We start from the raw sequence: 22,418 nt of genomic DNA on the forward strand, positions 1-22,418 counted from the left end.
CCCTCCCTATCTCCTACCTGTTTTTCATTTTTGAACTGGAGTTCACACTGCAGCTCTGGTCAACGGTTGGGGAGGCGGTGCGTGCTAGCATGGCCCACCTGGAGCTCACAGCAGCTGCTCTTCTCCCCCTCACCTTCCTCGTCTCGGGGCTCGCGGTCCATCAGTTTGGGTGGCAGCGTCCCACCTGGAGCTCGTGATGGTGGCTCTTTCCTGTCTCACGTTATTTGTCTCAGAGCTCGCAGCAGCAGCTCTTACTCTCCTCGCCTTCCTCATCTCGGGGCTCACGTTGCAGTCCCAAAGGACTATACTGGAACTCACAGCTGCGGCTCCGGTCAACTCTGGGGGTGGTAGTGTTTTGATATCCCCCTCATTCCCCTCGCATTTCATTAACTGGCAGTGGTGCTGCTAACGGCTGCCATTGACATTTGCGTCCGCCATTTCTTTTACCGTTTCCTGCCTTTTGGTGCACCCGCCAGTTTGTTTATTCCTGCTCTTTTTAGTTAGGGGTTTTTTAGTCCTTTGTTTCTTCTCTCCCCCCCCCCCCCAATATAGGGGCATTTATATGTGGTAAAGGTAATTATATATATACCTGACAGTGGACCTGTTTGCTTCAAGTCACAACTGTTGGCTTCCCCGTTACTTCTTGAGGTACCTAGATACAAGGGCGGAGTCTGTATAGGCCCTTCTGCCCCCCTGGCTGGACGGTCTCCTATCCACTTTCCTCCTGGGCAAATACTGGAAGCTTCGGCACTAACAGGATAAAGTGTACTGGCCGCACCAACTGTGATTCTCAGACCGGCTTGCCCTATTAATAGCAGATCCTTGGAGGCTGCCATTGAGATCAGATCCAACAAGATCAGATCATCTTCCGCGTGGACCAATCTAGCACTCAGATCCCTACTGGTTGAGTCTGACAGCTTGGCGTTTGAGCAGGCACAGCTGATCCGCACAGGTGTATCACAGAAGCGTAAGAATTGACTTGAAGGCAAAATTTAAAAAATAATGTGTGAATGAGTCAAGAATTTTCTGGAGGTGGCTGTTCCTTAGTTGGGCAGTTGCCTTTATTTTTCTTGCTGTTGTGCCTGTGCAAGTTATTACGTCTGGTCAGATATCTCACTTCGGTCTCGTCACGAATGAACTGGAGAGGGAGGGGCTGGAGCAGCCCAGGTCTTGACTTCAGTACATTCTTGCCTTCAGACGTTAGATGGTGCTACAATCCACGAGAGGGCATGATACCTGAGAAAACCACCCTTCAGGTGGGACCAGTGGTTTGTTCTCCACCATTTTTACCTCATTCCAATCCTGAAAAGTCTCCAGCTACATATCCTTCTAACATTTCCCAATTGACCTTTTAAGCTGAATCTTTCATCATCAATTAAAGAACCGGGGGTGGGGGGAGGTTGGATGATAATAATGGTTTACATTGGTTCCATATTTCCAAACGTATGTCTATCTTCCTGTGCTATAAACAAATTTCTTTTCTTTTTTGCTTATCCGCTTTAAGTTCCTAATTTTAGTTTTACATAAAACTCCTAAATTATGAAGATAAAAGCAGATATCAATGGGCATGAGAACAATTATATATTGACTTACCTAAAGTCATTACTAATGAATTTTGAGCTTAATACAGTGGTGCATCTTATTTATTATTTATTTATTAAATTTATACCCCGCCTTATGGCCAAAAGGCCCTTAAAGTGATGCCTTGTTTACTTACACACACACACACACACACACACACACACACAAAATAAGCATACATCAAATTTGGTATTATTCATTAAGGTGGAATGAATGTTTACAATATTTATAGTGTTTACAGTGGCAAGTATTTAAGATATTCAAATAGCATTTAAAATATTTATAATATATAAATATATATAGTGGTACAAATACATATATGAAAGGATGTTATTTATAGTTCATATGGCACTGAGGCACTTTTAAGAAACTCTATACACACTTGTAACTTGTATGCACTTCATAATTTGTGACCTTTTATAAAGGGCAGGGAATGTAGCATTTAGCTGCTTAGAATGGTATATGAAGTGCTTTGATGGCCACTCAAATAAACCATTGTATATAAATTACCAATTGTTACTACATAAGAACATAAGAAGAGCCTGCTGGATCAGGCCAGTGGCCCATCTAGTCCAGCATCCTGTTCTCACAGTGGCCAACCAGGTGCCTGGGGGAAGCCCGCAAGCAGGACCCGAGTGCAAGAACACTCTCCCCTCCTGAGGCTTCCGGCAACTGGTTTTCAGAAGCATGCTGCCTCTGACTAGGGTGGCAGAGCACAGCCATCACGGCTAGTAGCCATTGATAGCCCTGTCCTCCATGAATTTGTCTAATCTTCTTTTAAAGCCATCCAAGCTGGCGGCCATTACTGCATCTTGTGGGAGCAAATTCCATAGTTTAACTATGCACTGAGTAAAGAAGTACTTCCTTTTGTCTGTCCTGAATCTTCCAACATTCAGCTTCTTTGAATGTCCACGAGTTCTAGTATTATGAGAGAGGGAGAAGAACTTTTCTCTATCCACTTTCTCAATGCCATGCATAATTTTATACACTTCTATCATGTCTCCTCTGACCCGCCTTTTCTCTGAACTAAAAAGCCCCAAATGCTGCAACCTTTCCTCATAAGGGAGTCGCTCCATCCCCTTGATCATTCTGGTTGCCCTCTTCTGAACCTTTTCCAATTCTATAATATCCTTTTTGAGATGAGGCAACCAGAACTACCATTCCCCCTTTGCTGTCATTCCTCTTTCTTCTGCTAGTCATAACCTTACTATTTATTTATTTATTCTTATACATTAAAAGGGTTCCCCAAATGAATTCTGTAGGCTTTTATATCATTCATTTACTTCATCTCTCATGCACAAAGTAATTTGCAGTTTAACCTCTATAGATATTCTAGCATGAGCACTAATTAATCAATTTACACTTTCATTTATATATGCTGGACCATAATTGGAATAGATCTTAATTTTTCTAAATTTATAAATGCCTACCATTTGAAAATATTGTGGTGGTGTACAAAAAAAGACATAAAAACAGAATACAAGGTTTAAAAAACAATATTTTTAAATCCATCTGTAAAAACAACAGGAACAATCTCTTTCCCCCCTTTTTAGATTCCACAAGGTGGAGTGGTTGCAGATAGAGCTAGTTCTAGATGGGCAATAGGTGCACATCAATTTCAGTAAAGCTGGTTTCGGGGAGGAGAGGGATCATTGTCTTATCTCTATTTCTGAGAGATGGAATGGCAGCTGATGGAGACCATTCTGGGAGGAGAATTGCTATGTTAATTTAAGCATTGCTACATTAATTGTGAACAAAGTTTTTTTTTTAAAAAAATGATCATTACGAATTTCAATTTCATAGGTCAAAGAAAAAGAACTCGTGGAATTCAGCAAAACAGTTAATGAAGCACATTCACATTTGGATGTGGCCCAGTCAGAACTTGACCTATACCTTAGCCGTCACAATATTGCAGTATCTCAGTTGAAAACAGCAAAAGAAACTCTTCAGACTGCTTCAGGAACAATTAAAGAAAGGTTAGCCGTTATCAAAGAACTGGAGTCAAAATTACCTCAAGCTGAACATGATCTAAAGAAGGTTAGATGTTACTTGTTTATATTCCTAAGAAGCATAGCTTTTGTTATTCAAATCAGTGGTGTTAAAATCTATAAAGGCACCCTATAATCACCCCCTAATTTTCCATATGAGTCCGGCCCTCACTGTGAGGGTTATAGCTCCACCTATCGTGCGAAGGCAAGAATGTCTTTGAAGTCAAGACTAGGGGCGTCAGGCCCCTCCCACTCTCCAGTTCATTCTTGCCTTCGTACGAACAAGATTGATATTTGCAGATAGCGTAGCTTTAGCTAAGTTTCTTGTGTCATTTTTGTGTGTTCGTCTGACATTGTGTGGAGGTTTGTTGTATGTGATTCCTCGTTCTCCCTCCCCTCTGTCTTGTATTTAATTTGTTTGTTTCAGTGTTTCCTGGGGAACTCTTGGGGGGATCCTCCTTTGCCCTGCCCTTTTTCCCCAGTTTTTGAGCCTTACGGCTCCGGCAGAGGCCGCGGCTGCGTTCCTCTAGCCTCTCAGGCGGGAGCTTGCGGCTGCAGCTCCCGATTCGGCCCGCTGCTTGGCTTGGCCAGAACCCTTTTGATTCTCTCCCTCCAGGAGCTTGCGGCTGCGGCCGTCTCCCGGCCCTTCACTTTGCCGCGGTGACTTCCTCAGCCGGCGGCTGCGACTGATATCTCCTGCAGCCGCGGCGCTTTAGTTGTTTTTCGGCCGTTCTACGCCCCGGCCCCTACCTTTTAAGTTGTGTCTCCCAACCCATTAATTTTGCCGCAGCGATTTCTGCAGCTGGTGGCTGCGACCGATATCTGCTGCCGCCTCGGTGCTTTATTTTTTAACGGTCGTTCTACTCCCAGGCCCCATCCCCCGCCCTTTTAAGTTGCTGCGGCGGCTTCTGCAGCCAGCGGCTGCAGCTGATTTCTCCTGCTGCCTCACTGCTTCGTTTTGTTTTTACTTCCCTGAGGACCTGTCACTGGCTTAGAGCCGGTATTGTGTTCTCGGGTCCGCAACTGCCCGCGTTGCTGAGCTAGTGCCTGGCCTTTTTCAGTCCACTGGGCTGATCAGTACCCGCCATTGCTCCCCCTTCGTAATCGCCATTTTGACCGTTATTTTCTCTCGCTCCTTTTCCTGACTCCATCTTGTTTGTCTCCCTTTCCCGCCCTTTATATTCAGCCTACCCCATACTGCACAAAGGGGGCTTAGCTGGCAAGGGCTCATTGTACGTACGTGTAAGATAGGATTCCTTAGTCCTTTGGACCCCTCTATCACACGACTACTGCTCCGGCTTTTAACATCTAGCTGGTAGCTAGCACCTGTACTTCTGTGGCTGTCTCTTTATCGCTGTGACTGTGCTTTAGACTTTTGAACCTTGCTGGCTCTGGCACTAGGTGCACAACTTGTTGACTTGTACATTCTGCCCCATCTGTGGCCGTGTGCTAAGACTGATACTGTGCACAAGCTGTGGAATCGTACATTCTGCCCCCTCTGTGGCCGTGTACCAAGCCTGAAAGCTATACTGTACATTCTGCCCCCTCTGTGGCTGTGTACTGAGCCTGAAGTCTATACGGTACATTCTGCCCCCTCTGTGGCCGTGTACCAAGCCTGAAATCTAGTCTGCATTATATTGGCGCTGATCCCATAGTGCATTATGCCCCCTCTGTGGCCGTGTACTTCGCCATCTGCCAGTGCATTCTACCCCCTCTGTGGTCGTGTACTGTGCCTGTTCGGGTCTCTACATTCTGCCCCCGCTGCGGCCGTGTACTGCACCCAAAGTGAATACAAAGTGGCGTAACAGCCAGACATGTCGCAGACAGCCAAGCCACAACCATCTAAGGCAACTAAAACTAAGCATGCTAAAGCACTGGCTAAGACTAAACATCTTGCCAGCCACAGTAAACCCAAGTGTCCACGCTACACCTCTGGGCCAACCCCCACCACAGCAGCTGAGGAACAGCTAACGGATATATTTCATTCCCCCGCTGCTTCCTCTAACGAGGAGGACTTTGCTGGCTTTCCTCCTCAGCCAACATTTAGCCAGCTTTCTTCCGTGCTCCCGCCCAGGGCTTATCCTCCGGCTCAACCCACAGAGCCACCTACTCAGGCACAAACATCTGCTTCAACGGGGCTGCAGCTGTCCCATGAATTCCTTGCACAACTTCAGGGCATGCTGTCATATTTCACTCAAATGCAATCACCACCACAAGTTACCGACATACCTCAACGCACTGTGGATCAACGTGTGGGTCATGAGGCAAATCCTTCCTGCTCCCCAAATCCTTTTGACGTAGCTAGAGGCAGATGTACTGATGAAGCCTCGTATGGGGAGGAGTCAACCTTTGCTGATTACCCTGAAGGAGACGACTGGAGTGACTATTCGGAACATGAGGAGGATACATCATATCACTTGTTCAATGCCTCCGATTATCAGCCTCTAGCGCAGGGTAGTTAACATCCTTGGTCTCCAAGCTGCGCCTCCAACAACTTCCGCTCCAGCTATTAAAGCAGCCAGGGTCCTCAAATCCCCTGCACCAACCGAGCACTACATCCCGGTGCCGGATCCCATTGCCAAACTGGCCACCGAAGAATGGTCTCATCCATTCCAAACTCGCCGCTTCAAGAACCTGGCTGACAAACTGTACTCCCTAGCTCCTGACTTTGCCACCAAGCTAGCCGTCCCCGGCATAGACGACCCAATCGCTAGCCTAGTTTCACGATCTCTTTTGCCTAGAAAAGGAGAATCCCAACTAAAGGATGCTACTGAACGAAGATTAGACTTCGCTCTCCGCAAAAATCATGAGGCCACTGCCTTCTCCATGCGTGCCTCCGCATCAGCTTCCGTCTTCTCCAGAGCAGCAACGATGTGGCTGGACGATCTTCTGGAGGACCCTAACCCTGATCCTGTCTCTCTCAGAAGGTCACTGATAAAGTTGCGCAAGACAGCGGCGTTTGTAGCTGATGCCACGTTGGATGCCACTCAACTGGGGGCACGAGCCATGACGGCTCAGATAGTTGCTCGACGGACCCTCTGGCTTCGCCACTGGCAAGCTGATTCTACGGCCAGAGTGAATCTCTCCAGGGCACCTTACTCTGGATCTTTGCTCTTTGGCGAGGAAGCTCTAAAGGCAGTGCTGGTTGATCCCAAAGACGCTCACAAACCGGTTTTGGCCACTGTCAAAAACACCGATCGTAGGCCTTTCAGGCGATTTCCCCCCTTCCGCGCTAATCAGCCCTTTCGAGGAACACGGCCAGGAGGGCGAGGCCGCGACTTCCGATCCTATGACTCCAATTCCTTCAGGGGAACCTGGAACCAACGTTTCCAGGGCAGAGGTCTGTGCAATAGAGTTTTGGGCGACTCCACCAGACAAATTCCATCTGTCCCCTTGTCCCAGGGCGCCGGCCAGGCACAGCATCATGCAAACAGCCATACATCACCTCTTGGACATAGCGGCGATAGAGCAGTCCCTACAACAGAGAGGTCGGAAGGGGTGTACTCCCTCCTATTTGCTGTGCCCAAACGAGATTTGTCATGGAGGGCGGTATTGTTTTGTAACATACCGCAGGTTCAAAATGGAATCCCTCCACTCCATTACTGAAAGCCTGCAAGAAGGAGATTTCCTGGTTTCTATCGACCTAAAGGAAGCGTATCTCCATGTGCCTATTTGCATAGCCCACAGAAAGTTCCTTTGGTTTGCTTTTGGCCCCCAGCACTTTCAATATAGAGCGATGCCATTCGGCCTTTTCTCTGCTCCGTGAGTGTTTACCAAAGTACTTCTCACCTTAGTGGCTTACCTCCGGATTCAAGGGGTCCATCTCTACCCATATCTGGATGATATTTTAATACGGGTGAGCTCTGAGGAGCTGGCTCATCGTCATTTAACGCTTACCCGCAATGTTTTACAGGCCTACGGCTGGCTTGTCAACTTCGACAAAAGCCATCTTCAACCGACCCAATGCTTACTACATCTAGGGGCGATGTTGGACACCCTGCAGGCGATGGTGTTTCTATCTCCAGATCGCATAAATGCCATCATAAACATCGTGGGCTCCTTGATGCAACAAACAACCGCAGACGTCATGCTACTAGCCAGGGCGCTTGGAATGTTCATCTCTACCATCCATATTGTGCCATGGGCTCGAGCCCACTCTCGCCAACTTCAGTGGGCTTTGTTGCCTTTTCAACAGGACATTGCCAACTTCAATCATCTCACAGTTCCTCTGAGCCCCACACTGCGTCTTTCATTCCGCTGGTGGACGAGGGTCCAACACCTTTCCAGAGGCACTCCATTCAGAGAACCTCGCAGGACTGTTGTCACCACGGATGCCAGTCTCATCGGCTGGGGAGCACACTGCAACTCCCAGTACGTTCAGGGAGTTTGGTCCACAGCAGAGCAGACTCAGAACATCAATTGGCTGGAGCTCAAGGCGGTCCACTTAGCTCTAATTCATTTTCAGTCTCTGTTCCTTTTGGACCATGTCCTCATCCGAACGGACAACACGTGTGTAAAATCACATTTGAACAGACAGGGGGGCACCAGGTCCCGTCCTCTGCAGGACCACCTTCCCTTATCTTCATCTGGGCAGAACAACATCTACAATCCCTAAAAGCAGAGCATCTCAGAGGGATTTGGAATGTGACAGCAGACTGGCTCAGCAGACAACAGGTCATTCCGGGAGAATGGAAACTGCATCCAACTATATTCCAGCGTCGGTTCGGCCCCTTTTCGATCAACCTGTTTGCGTCCGGTCGCAATTACCAGCTTCCCAGGTACTTTGCCAGATACCTGGACGAAGCAGTGGATGCCCTGTCCATACCGTGGCCAGACGGTCTTTGGTACGCCTTCCCTCCGATACCACTGTTAGCCAAAACGCTGCGGAAGGCGCGGAGCGAGAGGGCACAGTTGGTTCTGATAGCACCATATTGACCGTGGTTCTCGGATCTTCTTGCAATGTCGGTGATGGATCCTTGGACACTTCCAGTCAGGCCAGATCTTCTATCCCAGGGTCCAGTATGGCATCAGGATCCCACTTGGCTCAACCTAACAGCGTGGCGTTTGAACGGGGACATTTGAGGTTGGCGGGCCTGTCTGACGCAGTTATTGATATTATCTTAGCCTTGAGACGACCATCTACCACCCGTATTTATCAACATACTTGGGTGGCCTTCTCCAGGTGGTGCCAGTCTCACCACTGCGATCCATCCCAGGCCACTATGCATCAGGTGCTACAATATCTCCATAGCAGCTTTATGATGGGACTCAGACCCAACACTCTACGTCGACATGCGTCCACTCTGTCGTCCATTCTCTCAGTGTCCTCCACTGGTGCCCCTATTTCCTCACATCCGTTCATTAAACGCTTCCTCAGAGGCATTGCTTTACGTTCACCGGCCGTAGTTCACCGTTTTCCCTCATGGAGTCTGTCCAAGGTCCTCCAAGCTTTACAACGCCCTCCGTTTGAACCCCTTAGGACTGTACCTTTATGTCTACTGTCCTTCAAGGTCTTGTTCCTGGTCGCCATCACTTCTGCCAGATGGGTTTCGGAACTGGGCGCATTGTCTTCTGCCCGCCATCTCTGTGTCTTTCACAAGGACTCTGTTGTGCTGAAAACTGATCCTTCCTTCCGTCCTAAGGTCAATTCAGTCTTTCATTGCAATCAGGACATTATGCTCCCTTCATTTTGCCCAAACCCCACTCGTCCTCTAGAGAAGGCTTGGCATTCGTTGGATGTTCGGAGGGCTCTCAAGACGTACCTGTCTAGGACCCAGGAGATTCGACGAACGGAGTCTCTGTTTGTATCCTTTCATCCAAGGTCTATGGGGAATAAAGTAACCAATTCTACCTTATCCCGTTGGTTAATGGCATGTATTACCTTAGCATATGAGTGTTGCAACAGGTTCTTAATGACTATTAGCATGTGGGTGGTCCCTCCCTATTATGGGCTGCTTTGGTACAGCCCGCAGTGAGGGCCGGACTCATATGGAAAATGGACCATTGGTCTCACCTGAAGGGTGATTTTCATATGAGTACGGCCCTCACGACCCTCCCAGTTGGAGGATGTATAGATTTTTTACTAAGCTGTTATATATTGCTGTTACGCTATTGTATTTAAAGTTACTAGTGAAGTCAAGACTTCTAGTTCTGTTATATCGCTATGTTAGAGTCATGTTATTATGCATGTTACTTTCCTGCTGGCAGGCCTGTTGGCCCTGTTCTTGTATTTTTAGATTTTTCTCTATAGACTTGCTGCGAATGAACTGGAGAGTGGGAGGGGCCTGACACCCCTAGTCTTGACTTCAAAGACATTCTTGCCTTCGCACGATAGGTGGAGCTATAACCCTCGCAGTGAGGGCCGTACTCATATGAAAATCACCCTTCAGGTGAGACCAATGGTCCATTTTTAGATGGAGCCTTTTTTCCATGTCCACAGTTCCCTCTTCACCAGCTTCTGCTGTTACTACACTAGGAAGGAACCAAACCAGCATTGATGATTTGTATGGGGGAAAGAAACCATAATTGTTTCACACGCAATGCGAAGCCAACTTTTGCTTTGTTTCCTCCCCAATGCAGGAGGAGGAGTGAGGAAAGCAGAGACTTCTGAGTGGCATGCCAGCAGCACACTGCTCCTTAACATTAAATCATGGTTTATTTTTAGCTATGATTTAATGAGACATCTGAACCAGGACACTGTTAGGTTAATAGAACTTAATTCTTCATTAAGGGAAATGTGGTGACATCTGTTTGAAACTGGATCACGTATTCACAGAAACATGATTTCATTTTTGTTGTAATTATGGACATGGCAAATACAGCAAAAATGTTACATGAAACAAGTGGTTGAAAGTATTGATAATTACTGAACGGAGAAGTGTGATTATCGTATAAAATAGCCCCTGGAAATCAGAGGATCATTTCTCTATGCAGCTAAGGCACTGATTAAACCTGCAGTTGTATAAACACGTAACTGAATCTCGTTGAACTCATTGTTCGATGAGATTTATAGTTAAATAAAGTATGTGCTTGTTTCCTCCTTCTCTCTGAGATTCAGTGGGTTTGATTTTATTTTGCTTTGTGTCTGTGTGTGTTTCTCCTGTGTGTGTGTGTGTGTGTTCCTCTTTTTCTTGGCCTGCCTCCCTCCCAATGCCCAAGAAACACATACACAGTGTGAACAAGCGGCAACCCCAGCAATTTCTGACTAGGCATGCCTCCTATAGCAAGCTTTTTGTGGCTAGTTAAGCCCTCAACTTGTGTTGACACCCCCAATGCTTTTCAAAAAGTCCAAATATGCCCATAAACCAGAAAAGGTTGGGGACCCCTGCTTGAGGCTTTCTAATCCCACAGTGGAGTTTGTTACCAGAGGAATATAATTCCTTTAGAAAATCTCAATTCAGTATAAATTTTATATTTTAATGTAAAAATAAATGTTATAAAGATTTTGCATTTCATTTAAGCAAATGTTATATTACAACTGATACAACGTGAGCAACTCTAAAATTTAAGTTCATTGAACAGCTTGTGGAATGTTCAAGAACAAAATAATGGAATGTCTTTTTTTTTTAAGAAAGAAAATGAACTTGATAAACTTGTAAAAGAGGAAGCAAACATCAAAAATTATGTTCAAGACCTACGTCAGAAAGTGGAAGAAGCAAAAAGTTCATTGGCAATAAATAAAAGTCGAGGAAAAGTTCTTGAAGCTTTAATTCAGCAGCAGAAATCTGGAAAAATTCCTGGAATATATGGAAGACTAGTATGTCCTTATTTGTTTCTTGCCATTTCCATATTTTCCTTTCTTTCCTCCCTGTTTTCTGGGTGGGCATTCAGTGAAGAAAGTGAGAGTGTTAGGCAGGGGAAGTTGTCATTCCTGATGGACCCAAGTCATAGAAAATCCTCTCTTCAAACTGTCTGTCCATTGCCCCAAAACAGAAAACGTTAAAAGGTTTGGCCACAGCATTGGCCAGACGGCTGACCTGCTATTTAAGGGTACTTGGGGGCAAGAAACAGTTGAGAAATTTTACAGTGTATGGTACAGATTTATTGAATCTTTTTATTATTTGGACCAGAATCATGCCCCTCTGCAATGCAATAACAAGTTTGGTTGACAGTTCCTCAATGACAACTTACTGATGAGAAGTCACTGATGGGGTCTCTTCTTGGTTGATGGAGCCTTGGGTCTCTGGTCTGCAAGGACATGGAGAGACAGGGACTTAGTAGTATGACATCCTGGCACTTGAGCTCCATTTTGTTTTTTCTTTGTTGAAACATTATGGGACAGGTTTATAAATATATAGCAGCCACACATGGGTTTTTTCTGTTTTGTCTTAATTTGTTTTTGAATAAAGTTTTTCAAAACTTAAAAAAATCCTCTCTTCAAGGTATAAGTTCTAACTTAAAGGTTACAATGCTATCTTGAAGCAAATATCCCTCCTAAATAGGAAAGGTATGAATACATTTCTGAGGTAAAAATCCACTGTAAACATAAAGATTTCACTTTTAAGATCTTCTTTAAAGGGGAGGAACTTCTCAGTCCTTTTCAAAGATAAGTCAGGCATTCAAACTTTTTCCCAATATGGTTTGCCCAAAATTTCAGCACTGGGCTTTTTGTTTATCGGTCCTGTGTCCAGCTTTAGAATTGTTGCACATAGAAACTTTTTGTTGAAAGGCTGTATAGATGGCCATTCTCCAATGTTCAGAGCTCTTGCTTTTACAGTAGGGTCCCGCTCTTCGGCATTTCGCTAATTCAGCGGTTTTCAACTAGAGTAAGGCCCCACTCGTACTGCACTTGTTCCGGTTTTATGGCGTTTTTCTGGCGTCGGGTGCTATTTCATTGACGGAGTTCACCTTTTCAGTAGGGGTCTGGAATGTAGCCCACCGTATGAGTGGGGCCCTACTGTATTAAAGGTTTGTGAAGATTCAACTGATGGTCCTTGTTCAATCACCTGAGAAGAGATTCTCTGACTCTTGATCCTTCCCATCACTGTTCTCCTACATAAAGCTCAGTTTTTGGGCATCCTGTTGTTATAGCAGTGTTTCTCATTATGTCTTACAATAAAATATGCTAAAATACTAGGCAGCAGCATTGTCCAGCATCCTTAGTTGTAATCAAGCTGCCTTTATGTGCATTCATCCCCATATATGATTTTACACACACATCCAGCAAGCACTGTACCCATGGGTCAAACTCTGTGGTCCGTTCCCCACCTCTGGCAAAAAAAACCTCCAAAACAAAACCCTGGATGCTGATTGTGGCTATGAAATCTATTGCCAAAGTGCCCTCAGAGCCTTTTGTACATTCTGCCCAAATGTAGCTAGCTGCTCCAAGAATTATCAGCTGTAACAGTATTGTGGCACCTATCATTTGAGCCCCTACATGTGGTTGTTTGATCCAATCCATTCTTTCCTTAGTTAACACTTACCTTTCCTCCCAAAGGTTTCAGGAGAGAGTTCTGCCTTGATTCTGCCCTAAATCTTGGGAACTGTGTAAAAGGGCATTAAAATGATAACTTGAACAGTTCTTTAAGTTCAGGAATGAGATTCATTTGAATCAATGGGGAATTGTATGCAAGTAATTTTATTTAGGATCAGATGTCTGGCACGAATGTTATTAACCTAAGGGCTCTCTTTTTTTTGCCAATAGGGTGACTTGGGAGCCATAGATGAGAAATATGATGTTGCGATTTCATCATCATGTGGAGCATTAGATCACATTGTAGTTGATACCATTGATACCGCTCAAGAATGTGTTAATTTCTTAAAGAAGCAAAACATTGGAGTGGCAACTTTTATAGGGCTTGACAAGGTTCGTATTAGTTTTAATGTGGTAAGAATTAATATATAACTTTTGAAGTTGTTGATGTAAAAATATGTAAATTTGTTGTTATATTACTACTATGGAAAATGGAAATGGATTGCGTTCAGGTAGATTCCAACTTATGATGACCCTACCAATAGGGTTTTCATGGTAAGCTGTATTCAGAGGTGGTTTTACCATTGCCTTCCTCTGAGGCTGAGAGGCAGTGACTAGCCCAAGGTCACCCAATGAGCTTCATGGCTATGTGGAGATTTGAACCCTGGTCTCCCAGGTTGTAGTCCAACACCTTAACCATTACACCACACTGGCTCTCATATTACTATGATTATCTAGACCCATTCCAGTCGGGCTTCAGGACTGGACATGGAACTGAAACAGCCTTGGTCGCCCTGGTGGATGATATGAGGAGGGCGTTGGATAGGGGAGAATATACCTTCCTCGTCCTCCTGGATCTCTCAGCGGCTTTCGATACCGTCGACCACGATATCCTTTTAGATCACCTGAAGGGATTAGGAATAGGGGGCACTGTTTTACGGTGGCTCCGTTCCTATCTTTCAGACAGGCATCAATGGGTGGCATTGGGGGATGAGGTTTCAGACCCTTGGCCTCTCAATTGTGGAGTGCCACAGGGTTCTATCCTCTCCCCCATGCTATTCAATATCTATGTAAAGCCGCTGGGGGCCATCATCAGGAGATTTGGGCTGCAGTGTCACCAATATGTGGACGATACTCAGCTCTATCTCTCGTTCAAGTCCTCACAAGAGTTGGCTGTGGATACCATGTCCAAGTGCCTGGAATCCGTAAGTGGATGGATGGGAAGGAATAGGCTGAAACTGAATCCCGACAAGACCAAGGTGTTGCTCGTGGGAGATAGGAAAAGGTTGGGAGATATAGACCTGGTGTTCGATGGAGTAAGATTGCCCCTGAAGGACCAGGTCTGCAGCCTCGGGTTGTTCTTGACTCCCAGCTGTCCATGGAGGCTCAGGTCTCAGCAGCGAGCCGGGCAGCTTGATATCAACTCCATCTGATACGGAGGCTGCAACCGTACCTTCCTGCCCATCTTGTCCCACGGGTGACACATGCCCTGGTCTCCTCTCGCCTAGACTACTGTAATGCGCTCTACGTGGGGTTGCCCTTGAAAACGGTCCGGAAATTACAGCTGATACAGAATGCGGCGGCACGTTTGATTAAGAACGGCTGTCGCCAGGATCATATCACTCCGGTGTTAGTAGATCTACACTGGTTACTAGTTGTTTACCGGGCCCAATTCAAGGTGCTGGTGTTGACCTTTAAAGCCCTATACGATTTCGGCCCAGTTTATCTGAAGGAGCGCCTCCAGCATCACCAATTATGCCGCCTGACAAGATCAGCCTCACAAGACCTTCCCTCGGTCCCACCAGTTAAAACAGCTAGGCTGGTGCGGACCAGAGAGACGGCATTTTCGATTGTGTCCCCCACCCTCTGGAATTCCCTTCCTTTCGATCTTCGCCATGCCCCCTCCTTGATAGGTTTCCGCCGAGCCTTGAAGACCTGGCTGTTCAGGCAGGCCTATGGGTTCTCTGAGGTGGGTTAATTTTTAATGCTGTTGATTAATATAAGAGGGGTGATTAGTTGATTATTGAGTGTGGTTTGTACTGGTTTTATATTGTATTTATCTTATTATGTTAATGTACGTCGCCTAGAGTGGCCGTTAATTCGGCCAGATAGGCGACTCAAAAATAAAATTTTATTTTATTATTATTATTATACTATATTCAGATTATTTTTAGTTTCAAAATATCTTAGACATAATAGAAAACAGTTTTATCTATGATGGATGATATCCAACTAAATCATAGTTGGAGTAGACCCATTGAACTCAGTGGTCAAGTGGACTGCCTTGGATCCCACAGTGTTAAATTCCACATTGGACTGTGGAAAAGCCCTGGCGGAGGAAATAGGAGAGATGCATAGGTGAATTATTGGGGCCATAACAAGGGAAATGCCACAAAATGGCTATCCATGCCTTGTTCCTCACTCCCAGGTTCCTGGCTGCTCATCTGCTGTGTCCACTGCCCATGTGTGCTGTTGTTTAATGACAGGTTGGTATACAATAAGACCTCACTCATCCATGATTTGAGCATGGGTGAGGGTGCCGATTTAGTGTGCATTAACGAGACCTGGGTGGTTGAACTGGGAGGAGTTGATGTGACCCAGCTTTGCTTTGCCCACAAGGATGCTCAGTGAAACACCAGCCTGGGCTGCATGGATGAGGGGGAAGGGGTTGTGTAGTCTATAAACTTCGCTCTCTGTCACCAGGAAACCACTCTGTCTTGGAGCTGGCTGTGAGGGCCTGCACCTGGTGTCAGGCCAAGGAAACAGTAAACTAGTGTTCCTGCTGGTGTACTGTCCACCCTGTTGTCCAGCACCTTCTTTGACTTAGCTGGCAGAGGACACCTCGACTGTGGTACCCAGAACAATAGTCGCAGGTGCTTTCAATGTCAGTGCTGAGGGTACCTCTAGTGTACTGACTCAGTACTTCATGGCCTCCATGATGACCATGGGGTTGTCTCAAGTTGTCACCAGTCCAACACATAGGGCAGGGCACACCCTCAACTTGGTTTTTGCTCCAGATGGAGGAAGGGGTGTTCTGAAGATGTCACCCCACCCAAAGTGGTCAGACCACTTCCTGGTGAATTTTAGAGTTATGGCTCCGATCTTTTCCTTCAGGGGGAGGTGAACAGATTAAGATGGTGTGCCACTGGATTCCGACTGAAACTCATCCAACAATCCCGTGCAATCATGCTTAGGATAGGTAAAACTGACCATGGAGAGGGAGGCTTGGAGTGGACAGGGGAGGAGGAAGAAGGGAGAGGAGAGGGGAAGGAGGAGAAAGGCAGGTTTGATCATTTGCATACTTATTGAGTTCAATGGGATTGACTCCCATGCAATCATGGCTAGGATAGGTGAAACTGACTGTGAGGGAGGATGAGGGGAAGGGGAGAGGAGAGCAGAAGGAGGGAGAGGGAGGTGATGGGAGGGAGGAGGAGCGGAGGGCAGGTTTGATCGTTTGCACGCTTATTGAGTTCAATGGGATTTACTGCCATGCAATCATACTTGAAAATGAAATGGATTGCCTTCAAGTCGATTTCGACTTGTGGCTACCTTATGAATTGGGTTTTCATGGTAAGCAATATTCAGAGGTGGTTGCCTTCCTCTGAGTCTGAGAGGCAGTGAGAGTTGCTAGGAGAGGCCCTGTTCCCCTCACAGAACTTCAGTCAGAGCGGCTGACTATTAAACCACTCTGGCCACTGGAGTTCTGTCAGGGGAATAAGAGTCTCCTCGTGCCACCCTTACCACCTAGAGAACCTGTGGCTCTCCAAATTTCGTTGGATTCCCAACTGCCATCAGCTTCAGCCACCATAGCTAATGGTCAGGAATGATGGGAGTTGTAGTGCAGCAATATCTGGAGGGCCATATTTTCCCACTCCTGCCCTAGAGTAAACTTGTCTAAGACCTTCACTATGAATTTCTAACTCATGATAATTCCTCTGTACTTTGGAAAAGTGACATCAGTTATCATGTACTGCTGCTAATTACAGACAACTTAGCTCTAAATCTTGCAAACAGTACTGCATCCAGATGCAACCTAAAGTGGCATTTGACTTTTTTCAGTAGTTTTAATTGCTGAGTTTACTCAGATTATGATACTTCTGCTGTTCTAGATGCATACTGTTGATTTATTTAGTGGCATGTTTTCTTTTTTAAGCTTCCATAACTCTGTCGAATTGGACTGGATACAAATATAGTAAAGTACTGTCCTGTTAAATAGCATCTCATTACAGCCTGTTTAAATAGTCTTACCAACAACTGTTCATAAAATCAAGAATTCTCAGTTTTTGTATAACGAGTTTATACATATTGGCCATCATCTTCTATATGCATTACATAGCTTTATGTAAAGGAAAGGTGTTCTAAGATGCAGTCTTAAAATGTGTATTAGGGAGTAAACCCTACTGAATTTAGGGAGCTTTTATTTTGCATAAGCCCATATAAGATGTCACTGTTTTAACAAAGTATTTGAAAACTTATTTATAGTACAATTAAAATGTGAATAAAAATCTATTAAAGTGAAACTACAAATAGGTATATCAAGTTACTGTGTGACGATTATGTGACTGTTTTTGTGATGGTATTCATCCTCTTCCAGATGGCAGTTTGGGAGAAAAACATGGGCAAAATCCAGACTCCTGAAAACACTCCTCGACTGTTTGATATGGTAAAAGTTAAAGATGAGAAGGTTCGCCATGCTTTTTATTTTGCATTACGTGATACTTTGGTAACCAATAACCTGGACCAGGCTACCAGAGTTGCATTCCAAAAAGACAAGAGATGGAGAGTGGTAACTTTGCAAGGACAAATCATAGAACAATCAGGTATTTAAAAAAAAATAAAAAATGTATTTAGAAGCTAGTTTGAATGAGAAATTAGCAATTCTTATTTGTTCTTGGTTCTTCCACAGGTACAATGACTGGTGGAGGAGGAAAAGTAATGAAGGGTAGAATGGGATCCTCTGTTGTAGTTGAAACATCAGAATATGAGGTTAGTATGGTTTGGATACTTTGTGCTGAGAAGACACTCAAAGTCGTCATATTTTTTAATTTAAAATACTCCTTTTCTTAAATAATTTCAACTAAGAAAATATCAAGCAAAGCTGCAATGTTCACAAATCAATCATAAGCACGTGTACTAGGAAGTTCGTCCCATTGAACTCAGTGGGACTTAGTTCTGAGTAGATGTCCGTAGGATTTTATGATTCAACTGCAGCAAGGTAAAAATTAAGTTATGGTTCTTATTTTGGTGTGATGCTGAGGCCCTTCAGAATCCAAGCTTAACAGTGAATAATAATCCATGGAGATTTAGGAGTTAAATAATGAGGTTTTAGCATGGTTTGGTTTTAGCCTCTGTCAAGATCCCTTGTTTCCTAAAGCCTCCAGAATGAAGCTACTTAATTGCTGTGTTCAGATGTAACAAACTATGGCTTATTATTATAGGAATCAGTCCAGGGCTTCTGTGTTCCCATGAGTTCTCCCTCTCCTCCTCCAGCACAATTATAAGGAGAAGATCAGAAGCTTTCGCTTCAATTTTCGTCTGATTGTAGTTTGCCATTTTGTCCAAACCCATAATCTGATAAATGTTGATATGGTTTATTGAAACTAGCCAACTTCAAACCTTGGTTCATGATGCTGGTTCTTTCAAGAAGCTGGAGTTTAGGATTTAGATATAATGTAAAACTAGTGAAGCAAAAGTGGAAGCAAAAGCTTCCAATTTCCTCTTCAGCAGAGGAGGGAGCATGAGAGCCTAAAGCTTTCCTACACTCATTATCGTAATAATAAATCATTGTTCGTTGCATCTGAATTCAGCCAAAATGTAAGGGGAAAAAATATTTGCATTTCCTCAAGAAACCCTACTGCCTTTTGTTTCTTTTTTGATATACCTTCTGATTAAGAGGCCAGCCCACAAGAGACGCAGCAGGCATATTCCTCTAGGGTGGGTGATTTGGACTCATAGGAGCATTTTCTCTCATCCCAATTCCAAAGAAAGGGGATCCCAGGGAATGCAAATTATCAAACCATTGCCTTAATATCTCATGCAAGTAAAGTAATGCTCAAGAATCTATAACAAAGGCTCTTACCATATATGGAACAAGAAATGACAGATGTCCAAGCTGGACTTAGAAAGGGAAGAGGTACACAGATCATTTCGCAAACATGCGTTGGATAATGGAACGGACCAAGGAATTTCAGAAGGAAATCACCCTGTGCTTTATAGATTGCCTGTGATGCTCTCACTGACTTCCTTCTGTTGCTAGACTGTTATGTCTTTAGGGAAGCTTACCTGCCCCTCCTCCTTCTGCCCTTTCCACTTCTTTATTCTCCAACTGTCCGGGAGAGAGGAGACATCCTTTTGTCTTTCCTCTCTCTCTCTTAGCCATGGGGCTAACTCCCTCACCTGGGCATTACGCCTCCAACTTAGTTAGCTAGTTAGAACTAGATATGCCTTTCTATCTACAATGTATTTCTATAAATAAAGTAGCTTTTCTTATTTTACTAAGTCTCAAGTCTCAGTGATCCTGATGCAGGGTAAATGCACACTCGCATTTCAACATCTGCTGTTACTCTCTGCTGCTGTTGTGCTGCTTTAAACAAATTTAGCAACACAAACAAACACAGCAACAAAACTATGGAATTCTTTAAAAGAAATGGGGTTCCACAGCATCTTATTGTCCTGATGCACAACCTATACTCTGGACACTACTGTAAGGCCAGAATATGGAGAAACCGATTGGTTCCCTATTGGAAAGGGTGTGAGACGGGTGTATTTTATCACCCTATTTGTTTAATCTATATGCAGAACCTATTTGGAAAGCAGGATTGGACCATGATGGAGGTGTAAAAAGTGGAGATAGAAATATCAGTAATTTAAGATATGCAGATGATACCATACTACTAGCAGAAACCAGTAATGATTTGAAATGAATGCTGATGAAACTACAGCTGAACGTCAAGAAAACTAAAGTAATGACAACAGAAAATTTATGTAACTTCAAAGTTGATGATGAGGACATTGAACTTGTCAAGGATTATCAATACTTTGGCACATTCATTAACCAACATGGACATAATAGTGAAGAAATCAGAAGAAGGTTAGAACTGGGGAGGGCAGCTATGAGAGAAATAGAAAAGGTCCTCAAATGCGAAGATGTATCACTGAACACCAAAGTCATGATCATTCAGACCATGATATTCCCAATCTCTATGTATGGATGTGAAAGTTGGACAGTGAAAAAAGTGGATAAGAGAAGAATCAACTCATTTGAAATGTGGTGTTGGAGGAGAATTTTGCAGGTACCATGGACTGCAAAAAAGACAAATAATTGGGTGTCAGAACAAATTAAACCAGAACTATCAATAGAAGATAAAAGATGAAACTGAGATCATCATACTTTGGACACATCATGAGAAGACATGATTCATTAGAAAAGATAATATAATGCTGAGAAAAACAGAAGGGAGTAGAAAAAGAAGAATGCCAAACAAGAGGTGGATTGATTCCAAAAAGGATGCCACAGACCTGAACTTACAAGATCTGAACAAGGAGGTTTACAACAGTTGCTATTGGAGGTCGCTGATTCATAGGGTCGCCATAACTCGAAATTGACCTGAAGGCATATCACACATAACAAAGACCTGTATAGAATTTGTCCATAATTGTGTGGAAGAACCCATAATTCTCAATGTGTCTCATTACTGGATTTATTTAGGTCTTAAAACAAGGATGCTAGATTATTAATGGGGACTGTGTGTTTTTGGTCAAAATAACACTTGTGCTTTGTCAGCTGTGCTGGCTCCCAGCCAGTTTCTGGTCCCAATTTAAAGTACAGGTTTTAATCTTAGTCCTTAATGGTTTGGCACCATTTTACTTGTGTAAGATTATGTTCTCTCATATATACCTAGCTGTTCCTTAAGATCCTCATTGGAAGCTATACTCAGAGGGCCTTCTCAGTAGTGGCACCCCAATCATGAAACGGTTTCACTGAAGAGGCTGTCTGGGCGCTGACCATATGGTGCCTTGTGCAATATGAAGCCTTTTAAACAACTTCTGTTTTTTTATAATCTGGGCATCTTGATGTATGATTTATGTTTTATTATGTATATATTTCTGGACTGCTTTATTTGTTTTTTAATGTATTTTATTATTTTTAAAAAAATGAGCTGCTCAGGCAACACATGTTTTGGGGTAGCGTTATAAATGTAGTTAATAAATTAAATTTTCCTCTCTGCATTCTCCTGGAAATCTTCAAAAGGTTAGATTGGTATATTCTCAGTCAGCGGGGTAGTGGAGCATGCAGGAATGGATTAACTCCTCCTGTAGGCAGAGTCAAACTATAACAAAGTGTAAGATGGTGGCCAGCCGGAAGGGGAGGGAATCACCCTCTAACTGCCAGTGTTGACTCTGCCTCCAGTGAGTTAACAGAGTCAACTCTATGCTCCTTTACCTCGGTCAGGGGTACAGGGAGGGAGGTGTTTTTTCTTAATCACATTTCTGTATTCTCTGTCTAATCCCACCCGTCAGTGATTAGGTAGGTGGTGGGGGAGGGAGGAGAAGCACTATTTGTTGTTCTTTTACTTTTTTCCATCTGCCCTTAATGGGGAGGTAGCCAGGAATCGTCCCAGGCCCCTCCCCTGCTGCGTGGGGCTTGATTGCTCTCGGTCTCAGAATGGGGAGCAAGAGAGCAAGGACCTATTCCTGGTCCCTCCATGGCTTCCCTGAGGTGGTGGAAGATGGAGCGTTCGCTTCCAAGGTGTTTTTTCAACCCGCATCAGAAGAGCGGGAGAGGCAAGACCAGTGATTGGTTTCGGTGGTAGGTAGCCTGGAAGCGTTCCAGGCCCCTCTGTGGTTCCCTAACAGCAGTGGGCGGCAGTGACTGTTGCTCCACTCTTATTTTCCCCTCAGCGCAGAAGAGCGGAGGGGAGAGAAGCAAAGACTTCTGTGTTGGTGGGAAGGAGGTAGCTGGGAAGCGTCCCAGGCCCCTCCTTTGTCGCAGAGTGGTTGCAACCAGCTCTATGCCAGCCATTCTGTGGCACTGGAGGAGGGTGGTAGCTGGGAGGCATTCCAGGCCCACCCCTGCGCATTGCCTCAGAGCAATGGCAATCTGAGCCACGGGCCAGCGCGCTACATAGCACCCAGTTTCAGCGCAGTATTTCACAGGAGTGAATTACCTCTTAAAGTGGCAGATTCGCCTTGCATCTCTTGAGGAGCCAGGATCTGTCCCCAGCCTCTCGTGGGGGGGTATTTGCTCCTTTCCATCCTGCCTGGCTCTCCTCAGCAGGTAACCATAGCTGGGAGAGGTTTTTCACGCCTTAGCAAGTCCTTCAGTGGTGGGTAAGCCTCTCGCGGTTTTGGCGGGAACAGACACCTTGTCATTGTAGACAGCAGGCGGTGTTCCCTATCGGTTGATTACAGCTGCCCGACGCAACCTGAGGGGTCTT

The 22,418-nt window shown here is 44.8% G+C and overlaps 1 protein-coding gene across 6 annotated transcripts in view; it reads left to right on the forward strand.

Annotated features, from left to right (window-relative positions):
• SMC4 (structural maintenance of chromosomes 4) overlaps positions 1–22,418 on the forward strand; it is a 103,544-nt gene that overhangs the window by 26,773 nt on the left and 54,353 nt on the right. For all 6 annotated transcript variants that reach the window (XM_061637194.1, XM_061637191.1, XM_061637192.1 and 3 more), the window contains 5 exons: positions 3,385–3,618; positions 11,140–11,325; positions 13,213–13,374; positions 17,576–17,801; positions 17,888–17,967. In XM_061637194.1, the coding sequence (XP_061493178.1) occupies positions 3,385–3,618; positions 11,140–11,325; positions 13,213–13,374; positions 17,576–17,801; positions 17,888–17,967 (888 nt within the window). The remainder of the gene's footprint in view (positions 1–3,384; positions 3,619–11,139; positions 11,326–13,212; positions 13,375–17,575; positions 17,802–17,887; positions 17,968–22,418) is intronic.

Source organism: Rhineura floridana, chromosome 7 (genome assembly GCF_030035675.1).
Source record: "Rhineura floridana isolate rRhiFlo1 chromosome 7, rRhiFlo1.hap2, whole genome shotgun sequence".
NCBI lineage: Eukaryota > Metazoa > Chordata > Lepidosauria > Squamata > Rhineuridae > Rhineura > Rhineura floridana.